The sequence below is a fragment of the Scyliorhinus canicula genome, chromosome 8 (genome assembly GCF_902713615.1).
Source record: "Scyliorhinus canicula chromosome 8, sScyCan1.1, whole genome shotgun sequence".
NCBI classification, from domain to species: Eukaryota; Metazoa; Chordata; class Chondrichthyes; order Carcharhiniformes; family Scyliorhinidae; genus Scyliorhinus; species Scyliorhinus canicula.
In genome coordinates this window covers 130,696,709-130,712,881 of record NC_052153.1, presented here as the reverse complement: position 1 = coordinate 130,712,881, position 16,173 = coordinate 130,696,709, and the positions used below count along the sequence as shown (strand labels likewise).

The 16,173-nt window shown below is 45.4% G+C and overlaps 1 protein-coding gene across 9 annotated transcripts in view; it reads right to left on the bottom strand.

Annotated features, from left to right (window-relative positions):
* Positions 1-16,173, bottom strand: part of LOC119970506 (multiple C2 and transmembrane domain-containing protein 1-like) — an 891,726-nt gene that overhangs the window by 439,418 nt on the left and 436,135 nt on the right. For all 9 annotated transcript variants that reach the window (XM_038805255.1, XM_038805256.1, XM_038805254.1 and 6 more), the window contains one exon: positions 11,023-11,209. In XM_038805255.1, coding sequence (XP_038661183.1) covers positions 11,023-11,209 — 187 coding nt within the window. The remainder of the gene's footprint in view (positions 1-11,022; positions 11,210-16,173) is intronic.

Genomic DNA, 16,173 nt, shown 5'->3' with positions numbered 1-16,173 from the left:
CCCTTACAGTCAGAAACAGGGAAATTCAGAACAGGTAACAAAGAAATGGTTGAGGAACTAAATTCACACATTGATTCTGTCTTCACAAAGGAAGACATGAATAACGTACCAGAAGTTCTGAGAAGCACATGTTTTAGTGAGGAGCTGAAGGGAATTAGTATTCGTAAAGAAATGGTTTGGGGGAAATTAATGGGGTTGAATGCGGACAAATCTTCAGGGCCTGATAATCCTCACCCCAGAGTTCTTAAGGAAGGAGCTGAGAAATAATAGATCCATTGGTGGTCATTTTTCAAAATTCTTTGGACTCTAGAATGGTTCCTACAGACTGGAGGGTAGATAATATAGCCCCGCCATTCAAAAAGGGAGGTAGAGAGAAAACAGGGACCGACAGACCAGTGAGCCTAGCATCGGTAGTAACGACGTTGCTGGAGTTCATTATCAAGGATTTCATAGCACAGTATTTGGAAAGCAGTGGTGTAATCAGACAAAGTCAACATGGATTTACGAAAGGAAAAACATGCTTGACAAATCTACTAGAATTCTTTGAAGATGTAACTAATAGAGTTGACCAGGGAGAACCGGCGGATGTGATTTATTTAGACTTTCAGAAGGATTTTGACAAGGTCTCAAATAGCAGGTTAATATGTAAAGTTAAAGCGCATAGGAATACGGGTAGTGTCTTGAGATGGATAGAAAGCTGGTTAGCAGACAGAAAGCAAAAAGTTGGAATAAATGGGTCTTTTTCTGATTGGGAGGCAGTGATTAGTGGGATGCCACAGAGATCTGTGCTTGGACCACAAATGTTCACATTATATATTAATGATTTGGACGAGGAAACTAAATGCATTGGACTAGATTCTCCTCTACAGGAATTCTCCGTTTCGTCGGTAGAGCACCAAAATCTGGGGATTTCCCGACGGCATGGGGCTGCCCACAATTGGAAATTCCATTGGCTGGTTGGCGAGACAGTGAATGCCGGGAAAGACCTCCAGCGAGCCTCCTGACAGGCTCCACGACTCTCAGGATTCACCTAAGTCCCATGAGACGCGGAGTTGGAACCCCGCCCCCAAATGGACGGGACCAAATGATGCTCGCGGAAGTAGGTCATAAACCTACTTATGACCTACCTTGAATCTTCGTCCTCCCCAGGGAGGCTGCAGCTGGGTGCTGCTCAGTGCTGGTCTACACAAATGTGGACCAGTCGGAATGGCACCGATGGCCTACCGGGCCATCGGAGACCCTAGGCTGGTCAGGGTAAGTGCAGGATGGCTCCCTGGCCCTCCCCCTGGAAACTGGGCACCTTGGCACTGCCCATATGGCACCTTGGCACTGCCACCCTGACACTGCCAAAGTATCCAGATAGCACTGCCAAGCTGGTAGGAGAACTGCCTGGGTGCCAGAGTGCCCGAGTGCCAGGCTGGCACTGTCAAGGGTCAGAGATTGAGGGGGGCCATGCCCATGAAATGAGTGTGGAGGGGGGGTTTGAAGGGTGGAGGTGTAGGGAAGGTATGTAGCGGCCTCCAGGGGTTGGGTGAGTGATGGGTGAGGATCTAGAACAGAGGGCAACTTGTAGGGACCTGAAGAGTGGGACGCCCCAGGGACCCCATCGCGGGGTGTTGTCACTTGGGGGGTGTGGGGTAGTGTCAAGTGTGTGGGGGTGACATTGCCCATGGGTGGGGTGGTGGGGGTGTGAGACCCACAACTTATTTAGAGATTGGAGAACTCTTTCAAAATTGCTGCCCAAACTGTGAGTTCAGCTCCCCAGTGCTAAAAAAAAATTCTAAGTATGGGCTAAACCGGTGAGAAACTCCCCAGGGCCCAAAAAAGTGACTAAGTGTCATTGGATAGTGGTGGGGAACTCGCTGGCAGAGCCGGCGGGAAACTCCCCAAAAAACCCACTACATATTAACTTGAGAAATTTTGGGGGAAAATCCTTTTGGTATCCTGATCTGAGGAAGGATGTTCTTGCTGTGGAGGGAGTGCAAAGAAGATTTACCAGACTGATTCCTGGGATGGCACGACTGTCATATGAGGAGAGACTAAATCAGTTAGGATGATATTCATTGGAGTTTAGAAGAGAGAGAGGGGATCTCATAGAAACTTCTAAAATTCTAACAGGATTAGACGTTCAGTAGGAACTATGTATACCAGCCATAGGAACCCGCCAAGGCTCCTTAGGAAGCGCCTTCCAAACCTATGACCACTACCATCTAGAAGGACAAGGGCAGCAGGCACGTGGGAACACCATCACCTGGAGGTTCCCCTCCAAGTCACCCACACCCTGGGCGGGATTCTCCCGAATCCCTGTGATGGCCCGACGCCGGCGTAAAAACGGTGCAAACCACTCCGGCATCGGGCCGACCGGAAGTTGCGGAATCCTCCGCACTTCCGGGGGCTAGGCCAGTGCCAGAGGGGTTGGTTCCACGCATGCGCAGACCGGCCATCATATTCTAGCGCATGCGCAGGGGGAGTGTCTTCTCCGTGCCGGCCATGACACGGGCCTACAGGGGCCGGCGCGGAAGGAAGGAGTGCCCCACGGCACAGGCCCACCCGCAGATTGGTGGGCCTCGATCGCGGGCCAGGCTACCATGCCCCCCCCCCAAACCCCCCACCTCCCCCGGCGCCCCCCCCCCCCCCCCACCCCCCCCCCCCCCCCCCCACCCCCGAGGACCGCACCAGCCGGCCTACCAGCCAGGGACCATGTACAATTCACGCCGGAGGGACTGGCCAGAAACCAACGGTCGCTTGGCCCATGGGGGCCCGGAGAATTCCAGGGGGGCCGCCTCCAACGGCCCCAGACTGGCGTGGCATGATCCCCGCCCGAAGCGGCAGGGTGGGATTCACGCCGCCCCCTGGGGATTCTCCGACCCAGTGGGGTAGGAGAATCCCACTCCCTGACTTTGAAATATATCACTGTTCCTTCACTGTCACTCGGTGAACATCCTGGAACTGCCTCCAGTGGGTGTACCTACACCCTATGTACTGCAGTGGTTCAAGAATGCAGCTAACAATCATCTTCTGAAGGGCAATTAGGGATGGGTAACAAATGCTGGCCCAGCCAGCAAAGCCCACATTCCGAAAAACTTAATTTTAAAAACATGAATGGTCATCGCTGTAAATTCAAGTTCCAACAATTCTTCTTCAGTTTAATTTATCCTGGATTAAATGCACAACCCAGTTTATTGTGTCACCTATTGCACAGGCTGACTTTTCACTGAGCAGCATGTTGAAATATTACATATGAATCAATTTACTTTTAGCAATCTTTTTAAAGCAATATAAGAAATTTTGCAAAAGAAGGTTTGCAGCAACATCTCACTCTGCCTTTCTAGCAATCAAAATAATTTTGAGTGGTGAATATAATTTGTGGAAAATGAGCCATTAACTTGGACCTAACTATCACAATCACTAAACTATTTTAAATTTATTACCAGAAGACTTGTTAAAACAAGTAACATAAATTTTAGAAAATCCCTATATAGTTTATATATGCAGATGCATTTCAAAAGAATATTTAAGAAACTTTCCCACACATTTGGAGAATAACTATGCATTCAACACGTGCAAACTGTGACCTACAACCTAGCACCACTCATTTGGCCTCACAATGTGAATGAAACAGCACTGTGTAAATTATCATCATGAACAAGGTTGAAAGAAAAGGGAATAAGAAACTCTGCTCTCTGACAATGAAATAAAATTTGCAAGCCTTGTCACATTTAATGGTTTTCTGCCGAAATGCTCTCAGTACCCTGAGGGTTAATTACCATTTGGATTTCCAGTTTATGTTTGACTGGTGACTTAATTCATTACAAACTGTGACAGTCTTGGTTTTCTCCATGCTGTACCAGTGCTGGAATACAACAAATCTTTTTTAATGTGGAAAATAACTACAGCCAAAGCTGCTCACCATATTTCTATAGATTGATTATTTACCATGCGCTACCCCTGTAATTTCTTTTAATAATGGAATTTCTATAGTAGATTATTTTTTCTCTCCCATGATTCCTTTCAAATCTCAATAGACAGAAAAGATTGAAATGCTCAGGAGATGATTCCTCTTTATTTTTTTAATGAAAGGCTGTATAATAAATTTTCTGTATGGCAGCAGCTGTCAGCAAGAGCTTTCCAGTTCAGGTCTATTATGGGAGAAGCAATACCCTATCCTATGGCTCTGAGATACACACAGGGGCCAGCACTGATTGACAGCTTGTCATCATGACGTCTTATTCCATCTCTGTTATGGAGAAAATTAATGTCACACCACCAGGCTTATGACTTGCTGTCATCTTATAACCGCTCACCTTTTATCAATGCTCCAAATAACATTTCAAGCCCATCTTCTCACGATGGACAATTCGGTCAAGGGACATTAAATCGGACGACTGTGAAATGTCATAATAAAAATGGAATGCTAACAACTTCTTTCCAAACTAGCTCCACTGAATTTAAACAGTGACAAAGGGGAAAACAGTGGCTTCATGCATCCATTCCAAGAAGGTCACCAAAACACCTTCTTGCTGCCATCCACTAATGCCCATTAAAGAAAATCAAGGTTTATTGTAAGAGATTTCTTATACTTTAATGATTAGAACTGAGAAGTCTATTTAATTTGACGTATTTGCACATTTGGTTACAAATGGTTAAATTACTGTGATATGCTCATTTTCTAGGCTAACTCAATCTGATAGCAGGGTCATGGCTGCAAATAGCTCTCAGTTGTGCAAAATGGTTTCAGTCATCTAAGGAAAAGAATCACAGCCACTCCCAAGTGTATTGTTTTACTTATTTTAAAATTTCCAAAGCATTAACCCAGAGAAAAAAGTCAATGTATATTATTTATAACCAACCTTGAGGTAAATATTGAAACCATATTATAAATATAAATGCATTATAGGATTCCTCAGATTCTTCTCATCAATTAATATATTGAATGGTCAATGTGAGAACAAAATGGTATTTTTTGTTTTGTGCTCATGTTGACTTTTTCAGTAAAAGTATTGACAGACGGTATTTCATCATTACCCCTCCACGCCACAAGATGAGTAACAACATTGAAACGATACCTGCCATTATTTTTCTGATAGTGTCATACATTTATGATTTATACAAGCCTTGGCAAACAGCTGATTCAGAGTCGACAGCAGGAAAAAATCCACCACTGAGCTACAGCAAAGTGCCCTGTTAATCTGTTTGAAGAGCATTGTAAAGCATTTGTACAACTGCTTCATGTTATCTGCTCACTGCATAGGCTGATAAGATATCTTTATTAAATTCAGTTATCCAGTGCACGTCAGTCAGGCGATGGACATATTTTAACATAAAATTTCACATTTTTAAAGCTCTATTGAATTGTTGCGACTGCCATCTTCGATAGTACCTGGTGTAGATATATTCCAACAATAGTCGGTACGTCAAGTGAGAGGATTTTTAATTGTAGTACGTTATCACTTTTTTTATTTTGAAGCGATTGGAATACATTGTTTTAAGCTAAACCCAGTGTAATAGCTCCTCTCTCTGCTCGTTTTGTAAAACTGCAGTGAGTTGCCTTCCAGTGCAATTTCACCGAGTACATTTTCAGAGTTAAATGTAATTTTTCAGGTGGAGGCACAATGGTGCAGAATACTTAAACCCAAGCACATAACATTATTCGGATAAAGGAGTCCATAGTGAACCCCTGTACACCAAGTTCTGGACCTATTAGCCATGCTAACACCAAAAATATTCCAAGCGGGAACAGGTGTAAAATAGCTATAGTCAATCTGAGCACTCTCGGGCAATTCCTCAAGGCCAGTTTCAGAAGAAACTGGAGGGCAGATTATCTGCCCACTAGGCTGCTGATATTGTACGGTGTGTCGATAAACATGAAAATAGGGAAAATATGCAAATAAGAGGGAGACTTTATCCTGAATAAAAACAAATATGTTGGTTTTCTTTTTAAATTTTATTATTTCATTTTCTTTTTCAGTTTAATTTAATTGTCCTTTCTTCTTTGAGACTACCTTAACCACACGCCAGTCATTGGCTAAGAGATGTGGCAGAAAGCCTAAGGGCTCTTGCCAATCATATTTTTGAATTCAAATGCTATGCAATACACAAAAGTAGCTTGAGGTGATGGTCTTGGATTTTATCTCCTATTTTGCTTTGCACATGCACGATAATAGAGCCAAGATCAGCAACATGCCATACAGAGATTTATGGTGTAAATTCATCTCTTGTTATTCAATAACACAGCATCTTGAAAATCTAATGAATATGCTTTCTCACTGTTTTTCTTTCCTTCCTCCCAAATAACTTGGCCAGAACATTCTGGCGCAATGGGAGTCCTGACGTCAGTACCAAACGCAGTCATGCGGGCAAACGGCAAGACTGAAAAAGAGATTTTACTGATGGAGGTCAATTAAGAAAGTTGATCTGCTTCTTTGAGTTGCCGGCCCGATCAGAAGGCTGGCAGCTTGGCAGCTTCAGCAATGCCACTGAGAAATGTCTGCTGTACAGATTGCAGGGAGGAGAAGAGAGCGACTCAATATTGAGGTGTCCTCGAAGGGCTGGTAATAAATGTTTTAATAGGCTGTGGCTTGACATGCAGATCCTGGCAATCGGGATGGGTGAACTCGCTATAGCGTTGGCCACTCCTCCCAGGAAGGGCTCCAGGGGCATGAAGCCTTCAGGGATAAACCCACTCCAGAAAGCCACTGGTTGATTGGCTTAATGTATCAGGCGACCCCCCCCCCCCACCCCCCACCCTCCCCACGAGGTGGGGGCCATCATTTTGAGATAAAGAAAATCCTGGCATCATGGTAAAATGGCCATTAATAGGCCAATTAGCTGAATTAATTGGCCACCAGCATCTGCGCTGCTCTGTTCACACATTTGGAAATATCCCATGGTGGCGGGAAGATACTGGGCTTCCCCGCAATACATTCTGGGTTTTTAAAATCAAGCTACCCGCCTCTCCGCCCATCTCCCATTGGCTGTTAAAATTTCAGCTATACACCTTTCCATCCCACAACCACCCCCAACCCCAGTTATGGGAGAGGGCTTTGGATAATATCCTTCTTAAGCAGTCCAACATTGTCACCGTGATTTAATGGAAATGAAACAAAGTCATGCGTCGAGTGCATTTAGCCGGGTGCTTGGCAGCACTGGGAGCACAGAGAATGACCCTGCTATTAAACGGAACTCTGCTTCATTTCAGGGTCTCGCCGAGGAACGCCCCGCCTACTCGCATTTCATGCTCTAACGAACTCGGGTAGCCAGTGCAGAAAGAGATTGACGCCTGATCTCTAAATACCCTCCCCCCACTTCGGCCTCCGGGTCCTTCCCAATGCCCCAACTCACAATTAAGGGGATAATTGAGCCCCCCATACCCCACCTCATAAGGGCACCCTCAGGCCCGATACAGCATGGACATGGTGCACGTGCGCACTGCCAGCCTGGCTCGCGGACCCCCTCATTGGTAAGTTGGGGGGTGTTGAGGAGGTCCGCCATTTAAAAATCGCACCTCTATCTCTTCCTGCACTGGAAACGGAGCTCATTAGTGCAGGAAATGGGACTAGGCATAGCCTTCCTCGCGGAAGCCCCGAAATTAAGCAGAGTCCTGTTTAATAGCAGGGTCGTTCTCTGCGCTGCAAGTGCCAGGAAACACCCGACTAAACGCACTCAACACAGGATTCTGTTTCATTTCCGTTAAATAGCACCCGACATCTGAGGTACCGTGTACAGTTGGGACTCCATCCTCTAGGAAAAATATACTTGCCTTACAGGGATGCAATGTAAGTTCGCCAGATTGATTCCCGTGATGAGTGGGTTTTCCTATGAGGAGCTAATGGGTAGAATGGATCTATACTCTCTGGAGTTAAATGCTTGATCTCGTTAATGCATATTAAATTCTGAGGGCTAGGACTTGACAGCGTAGATGCTAAAAGGTTGTTTCACCAGGCCGGAGAGTCTTAAGCAATGTGGTAGTCTCAGGATAAGAAAATCAACATTTCAGAACTGAGATGAAGAGAAATTTCTTAACTCAGAGGGCTGTGGACACTCAGCCATTGAGTATATTATAGGCTAAGATTGATATATTTTTGGACACTCAGGGAATGAAGGGATTGGACAGGAAAATGGAGTTGAAATTGAAGATCAGAATTGATCTTAGAAAATGGGGAAACTCTCGGGACCATATCGCTTACTCCTGGTCCTATTTTTTTATTTGCTCATTGGCAGAGTTCCTCGAATAGTCAAAGTTTGATTCAGGTTACAGACCAAGGGTGGTACTTAATAGAGGCTCTTGGGATCTCATCTGGTGGCAGGGAAGCTGGCAAGAACCCTGCCTGGTCACTTTTAAGGAAAGCCCATTAAGTTAATTGCAATGCAGACACTTCACTTCACTGAGCCTTTTTCGGTAAGACAAACCACAAGGAAGGAAGCCTATCTGATGCATGCATCCAGAAAGTCAGCAAGGGCATGTCGCATGCTGAGTCCTTCCAATTGTCACTGGGTTAGTACCACCAGTAGTGAAATGAAACCCTTAAGTGGGCATTAATTGGTAATGGGACAGGGAGGCCATCCACGAGCTTTCCTGTCATGAACTTAAAAAAAAAATGCATTCACTCAAGGGATGTGGGCGCATTTCCATGCCAGCACATATTACCCATATCTAATTTCCCCATAGATGGTGGTGGTGTGCAGACATTTTGTAGGAACACCCATGGTGCTGTGAGAAAGGCAGTTCCAAGATTTTGACCCAGCTACAGTGAAGGAACAGTGATATCATTCCAAGTCAAGATGGCTGGCAACTTGGAGGTGCTCCCATGCACTTGCTGCCCTTGTCCTTTTAGGTGGAAGAGATCACCAGTTTGGAAGGTGCTATCAAACCTTGGTGAGTTGCTGCTGTGAATCTTGTAGATGGCATACATTGCTGCCATTGTGTGCCAATGGTGGAGGAAGTGAATGTTTAAGGTGATGGATAGGGTGCCCATCAAGTGGGCTATTGTGTCATGGATGATGTTAAGCTTCTTGAGTGTTGTTGGAATTGTACTCATCCAGGCAATAGGAGAATATCCATCGCATTCCTGACTGTGCCTTGTAGATGGTGGACAGATTATGGGAAGTGAATTACTCTCAGTAGAATTCCCAGCCTCTGACCAGCTCTTGTGACCACAGTATTTATGGGGTTTATGTTTCTCATTAATCATGACTACCACCCTCCTGCTCCCACAGTATGATGATAGTAGAGGATGGTAATGCCATTGAATGTCAAGGGGAGATATATAGATTATCTCGAGTGATCTGAATGTTATTTGCACTTAACAGCTCAAGCTGCTCAAGCCTCAATGAACTCAATTGGGGCGGTGGCACCAACCTCCGACCTGATTAAATACCCGATCTCCCAACTCACCAAAAGATGAGTTTATTCAAGTCTACCCCAAAACCTGGTTTGCTAAAATTAAAACAGAAACTTCCTACAATTTTTATTATTTCATCATCATAATTTTCATTATTTCATCATCATGTTGGAAGTTAAGTGGCTTGAGCAAAAACAGTAAATATTGGGTCCTGAAATCCTTTGGGGGCTGTCATCATCAAAACATGAGGAAAATATATTCAGCGGTTGGACTACTGCATGAAGTGATATTTTGGGCTTTTCACAATGAACAATTGTTGAGATGACAAGATGATTCCAGCTAGTCACATTCACATGCTGGTTTGTGTGAATGCAAACAGTGTGGATGTTGCAAAACTCATCTCAATGATGTGTGTGTAAAAGTAAGCCAACCCCTTTTTATTTTTACCTTGTGTTTGCTGTGCAAATTACTCCTAGAGGAGTGGAACCCTCCAAATTTAAGGGTTGGGGAAAATAGGCTGCTATTTCTAAAGGGGGAACTCAAAATAAAAACAACTTTCTGTTTATGGATGGGAAGAGTGGAGAAATCAGGGCCGGGATTCTTCAAAACGGTGGCTAAGTGTTGACGCTGGCGTAAACACCGGAGTGTTTCATGCCGACATCAACGGGCCTCTTGGCCCAGCGATTCCGTGGCCCACAGGGGGCCAGCACGGCGCCAGAGTGCTCCATGCAGCTCCGGCTGCCGATAGGCGGCCCTGCACTCCTGGCCGCGCGTGCGCATGGCGGCCGTTTCCACGCCAGCCCCGCGCAACATGGTGGACCCACACAGCGGGCCGGCGCAGAAGAAGGTAGGCCCCTTCCCGAATCGCGCGCTCCCACCAATCGGTGGTCCCCGATCGCGGGCCTGGCTGTCGTGGAGGCTCCTCCCGGAGACTGATTCCCCCACCCTCCACCAGGACGGCCACCGCAGCCGCGACGCCGAGCTCCCGCCGGGTGGAACCATACGTGAACCACACCGGCGGCAATTCGGCCGGTCGACTGCGGAGAATTGCCGCAGGGGCCTCTTTCAACGGCCACCGACTGGCGCCGCGTCGACCGCGTGCGTGAGTTCCGCTGATTCTTCGGTCGTCGGAGGTCCGCGTCTGACGCCCCATTTTCCGCCCCCTTGCTGAGCACGATTTTGCTGCGGAGACTTGGAGAATCCCGGCCAAGGGGTGTCTAAAGTAACCCCCTCCTGTCTGTAATAGGGCTGTACGAGCCTTGTAACATCAATGGTTAAAAACAATTGTTGAAGGTTTTTCCTTTTGGGCTCTGCCAATCTCCCACCAGAGTTATGATGAGAAGCCTGATTTTATCCACAGGATCTCACATTTAATTTTAACAAAAAACATATGCAGGGTTTAGTGAGAGTTTGATGGGTGGTACAGAGCTGGGCAAATATCTGTGGGATGTTTACACCTTCTTGAAGATTACTGTTTGTTTCTTTTATTTTAGAGGTTCAGCAATATTTAAAGTAATACTGATTTCCTTTGTATGAACCGGATTTTCGAACTTCAATCTTTGTCCTGCAGGGGTTTTCTCAATTTTGTATAGTAATAATAGCTTAAAAATCCAGATTTTTAAATTGATAATTAAAAAATGACTTTGATGACTATTACAAATATTGGACTGATAATACATACATATCTTGACATGACTTTACTGCGTTCTTTCTCGTCGTCCAATGTGCTGAAAGATAGTTCAGAGATGCTGACTGGAGAAGATGCTGTTAGAGTGACCAGAAGTACTATGTGACCTTTTCCTTCTGACAGGGCTATGTCTAGTTTGTGTGTGTGTTCCTTGCATAGGCCTGATAAGTCAATTTGACACCTGCAACAAAAAAAGGGAAAAGGATCAATCAATTACCTGCCTGCAGCATTTGGCTCATGGAAAATAAAGCTACTTCAGGTCAACTCTTACATTAAATATTTCATATCCATTTTTGCAGTCTGGAAAACTGGTGACCTGTCATTAAAAGATCTTGTGCCTCCAGTTTCCCACCTCAATCAAACTGAAGGAAGGCCTGTGGGTGCTGAGCATTCTGACTAAAACAGACAAGAGCTAATTTACAGTCACCCGCCAGTTAATCCAGCAGCTGTGTTCAATGGGTGACTCATGTATGATGCTTCTCAGTCCTATTTCTCCAGGTTTTGAAGGCCAAACTGGTCACTGGACGGCACTTGCAAAAGTTAAGCTTTTAAAGATTTGTGTGAGTTCAGGAAAAGCAGGAATACTTTTTCAGGCTACACCAAACCTCCTGGCCCACAGCTTGCTCATTCCCAAGCCATTTACATGGCATCTGCTTCTGCCCAGAAAAGGTTTACCTGCCAGCCAAGGGCATGGAGTATTTGTCTATTTTTTCTCAACAGAAAATGGGTGAAGTTCAGCACATTTACAAATATTGGACTGGTAATACATACATATCTTGACATGATTTTTCTGTGTTCTTTCTCGTCGTTTGATGCCTGAAATTTGGCAATAAGAGGCTCATGGGATCCGGAAAATGTTGATGGGGTCCGAAACCAGTCTAAGGGGCTTGTTTAGCTCAGTGGGCTAGACAGCTGGTTTGTGATGCAGAGCAAGGCGAGCAGCGCGGGTTCAATTCCCGTACCAGCTTAAAATTCTGAATTCTCCCTCAGTGTACACGAACAGGTGCCGGAATGGCGACTATGGGCTTTTCACAGCAACTTCATTGCAGTGTTAATGTAAGCCTACTTGTGACAATAAAGATTATTATTTATTATGAACTGAAAGTGGTTCAGGCCTTGTTTTGGGTGGTTGTCACAGGCATATTGCTTACACTGCATCCATTGACACTCAATCCAAATATATGTCCTCTTTATTTTTTAAATACATTCTCAGGATCCTAGCATTACTGGCAAGCTCTGCAATTATTACCCATCTTTAATCTCCCTTGCACAGGTTTTGATGAGCTGCCTTCTTAAATTACTGCAGTCCATATGGTGAAGGTACTTTCACGGTGTTGCCAGGTAGTACGCCAGGATTTTGCCTGAGCAAGTCAGTATGGGATTTTACAGGAGGTGGTGTTCCCCTGTGTCCTTGTTCATATTCTAGGTAGTAGAGGTCACAGGCTTGGAAGGTGGTGCTGAAGAGCTCTTGATGACTTCCTGCAATGCACCTAATAGAGGGCACACACTGCTGCCATTGTGCATTGCTCGTGAATAGAGTGAATGTCTATGGTGGAGGATGGGTTGCCAATCAAGTGGGCTTCTTTGTTTTGGATGGTGTCAAGTTTCGTGAGTGCTGATGAAACTGCACTCATTCAGGCAAATGAAGACTATCCCATCACACCCCTGACTTGTATCTTGTAGATGGTGGACAGGCTTTGGGGAGTCAGAAGGTGGGTTACCCACTACAGAATTGTCAGGCTCTGACCAGCTTTTTTAGGCACAGTATTGACAAAGGGTCAGAAAGTTTTACAACATGGAAAGAAACCCTTTGGCCCATCACATCCACACTGACCATCAAGCACCTAACTATTTTCCAGCACTTTGTCCGTAGTCTTGTAGGCAATGGCATTTCAAGTGTTCATTTAAATACTTCTTAAAAATTGTGAGGGTTCCCGCCTCTGCCAACCTTTCAGGCAGTGAATTCCAGATTCCAACCACCCTCTTCTCCAAACCTCCTGCCCATTGCCTTAAGTCTATGCCCCCTTGTTATTGACCCCTCCAGTAAGAGGAAAGTACCTTCCTAGCCACCCTATCTATGTCCCTCATGATTGACATACACCTCAAACAGCTTCCCACTCATCCTTCTCTACCAGGGAAAACCACCCCAGCCTATCCAGTCTCTCTTGATAGCTGAAATGATCCTGCCCAGGCAACATCCTGGTGAATCTCCGCTGCACCCTCTCCAATGCAATCACTTCTTTTCTATACTGTTGACAAGAACTGTACAACTGGGGCCTAACCAGCGTTTTATACAGCTCCAGCATTACCTCCCTGTTCAATTTCTGGCCATGGTAACCCCCATGACGTTGATAGTAGGGTATTCAGAAATGTTAATGCCATAGAATGTCAAGAGGCGATGTTAGATTCTCTCTTGATGGGGATCACCATTGCTTAGCATCTATGTGAAGCGAATGTTTCTTGTTACTTGTAAGACCAAGCCTGAATGCTTGCTCACGTCTTGCAGTATGCCGGCATGGTTTTCAGGAGTATCTGAGGTGATGACAATCGTATTTAACATTGTGCAATGATCAGCAAACATCTTTACCTCTGGCCTTATCTTAAAAGGATGGTCATTGATAGAAGCAGCTGAAGATGGTTGGGCCTAGGACACTACCCTGAGGAACTCCTGCAACGACATCCTGGAACTGAGGTCATTCTCCTCCCAACTACAACATCCCTTTTCCTTTGTGCCAGGTATGACTCCAATGGAGAGTTTTCTCTCCAACACCAATTCAATTGAATTTTGCCAGGGCTTCTTAATGCCACGCTCAGTCAGATGCTGACATGATGTCCAGGACAATCAGACTCATCAAACTCCTGGAATTTAGCTCATTTGATTGTTTTTGAACAAAGTTCTAGAGCAGAGTGGCCTTGGCGTAACCCAAACTGCATCAGTGAGTAGGTTGCTGCACTTGATAGCACTGTCAATGACACCTTCCATCACTTTGTTGATGATTGAGAGCAGATTGTTGCACGATAATTGTTTGGATTTGATTTGTCCTACTTTTTGTGAAGAGGATATAGCTTAACAATTTTTCACAGTCAGGCGGATGCAAATTTTGTAGTTACACTGGAACAGTTTAGTGAGAGGCAGTGCTATTTCTGGAGCACTAAGGTCAGAATGCTTTCAGGACACATAGCATTTGCTGCATCCGGTGCATTCAGGCATTTTGTGATATCACATGGAGTAAATCAAACTGGACTCAGCAATTCTGGCTGAAGATAGCTAGGAATGCTTCAACCTTGTCTTTGCATTGCTTTTCTGGGCTCCTCGATCATTGAGAATGGGGAAATTTGTGGAGGCTCAACTGGATGCAGCAGGTCTGCACATCTTTGTTCTGATCAGATGCATATGACATTGCTTTGCTCTGTCTGTAACATGCTGCGTCTGCTTTATGGCATAAAAGTAGTTCTCTGCTGTAGTTTCACCAAGTTGCCACCTCCTTTTTTTAGGTATACCTGTAGGTGCTGCTTCTGATGTATAGATGGTGGTTGAACACAATTCTGCTGCTGCTGCCCATACTATCTCACAGATGCCTAATTTTGAGCAGCTGGATCTGTTTTAGCTTAGTCTTCACAATGAAATGTATCCCCATTCTGAAGATAGGACTTCAGCGCCACGAGGGCAGTGCAAATTGTAATTGACAGGTGCATCTGCCACAGCTGGATGAGGATGAGGACAAATATATTTTTAAATCTCGTTAGTTTTCTCACCAACTGCTGCAGACCCAGTCTGGCAGACATGTCCTTCAGGACTCAGCCAGCTTAGTCATTAGGGCTGCCCCCGAACCACGCTGGGGACAGGATTTTTCAGGTGGCATGGTTTTCCAAAGAGTCAGCAGGAAATGCACCCCATCAATAATGATTGCCTCACAGCATTTAAGCAGAGGCAGACTTTCCAGTTATTTTAGAAAATATTTCATTGAAGCATTTGTAATTTTCACAGTTTAACACATCACCATCTCTGAAACAACCGCGCGGGCCGACACACGTAAAGAAAGAAAGAAAACACCTACAGAACAACCAGAACAACGCCCCCTACTCCCCCCGCTCTATTCCCTAGCTACTGTAGCTACCTAAAATGGACGCTGAGCTGCAAAGTAAGCCAAGCGCTAAGACTGCAGGGAAAAAGGCAGTTTAGCCAAAACAGCAGTCTGCAAAGAGAGCATTTTGCATTCTGCAAGTACCAGAAACCAGTTTGGGCTCAGGTGAGAAGACCTTAGTTAGGTGCAAATGGCAAAACGCTTTGCATACTAATGAGGCAATCAGACCTGAACACCCACACAATAGAAACATTTGACTCTGAACGGACACATTCGAACCAAGGCCCAGACATCGAGGCACCAGAAACCTCCAAACAAAAGGGCATAAGAAACGCCCCCCCCCATCACGGAGACCCCCTCGCATTGGGGAATTCAAACAGTATCGATGAGGAATTGACCCAATAGATAACCAGAGGTAAAGCCCGCCCAAGAAGAGGGAAGGACATTGGGGACCCCTATAAATATAGACCCCCACACATGGTCCTGTCTGCTATTCCGTGCTCCGGCCCTGACCAAGAACTTGAAGATCCACTCTGACTCCAGCCGTTGAGCACCAGCCGCCGAACCGTAAGTGCCAGTACAACGCTCGCTATGCGAACTAAGCCCGCTAGAACCCCCAGTGACCAGAACGCTTGCTGAAGGTTGCAGCCCAAGACCAGGACGAAGGCCTCGCTCCCTGACCTTGCCTGTTCCTGTTAGATAAGTATTCTGATTACTTTAGTTTAGTCATAGCTTAGTCTCTTAGTGTGTGCATGAATATTTATTATTACTGTATAATAAATATTATCGTTTGGACCTTACTAATCGGTGTATCGTCTTTATTACTTTGAACTTGACCTTGGAATACTCGTGACGTTGTCTATACGGCAACTGGCGACTCCTAAGCTGAATAAATACATAAGACAGAGCCTAGTGGTGTTAAGCACTTGGAAGTTAATACACCCCAATAAACGCGTTTTGCCCACATACCAAAACGTGCAACATTTAGTGGCGACTTCCTGACGGGACACGGTTGTAAGTGGAAACCCCACACCGTCCAGGACCCTGAAATTTGAATTGG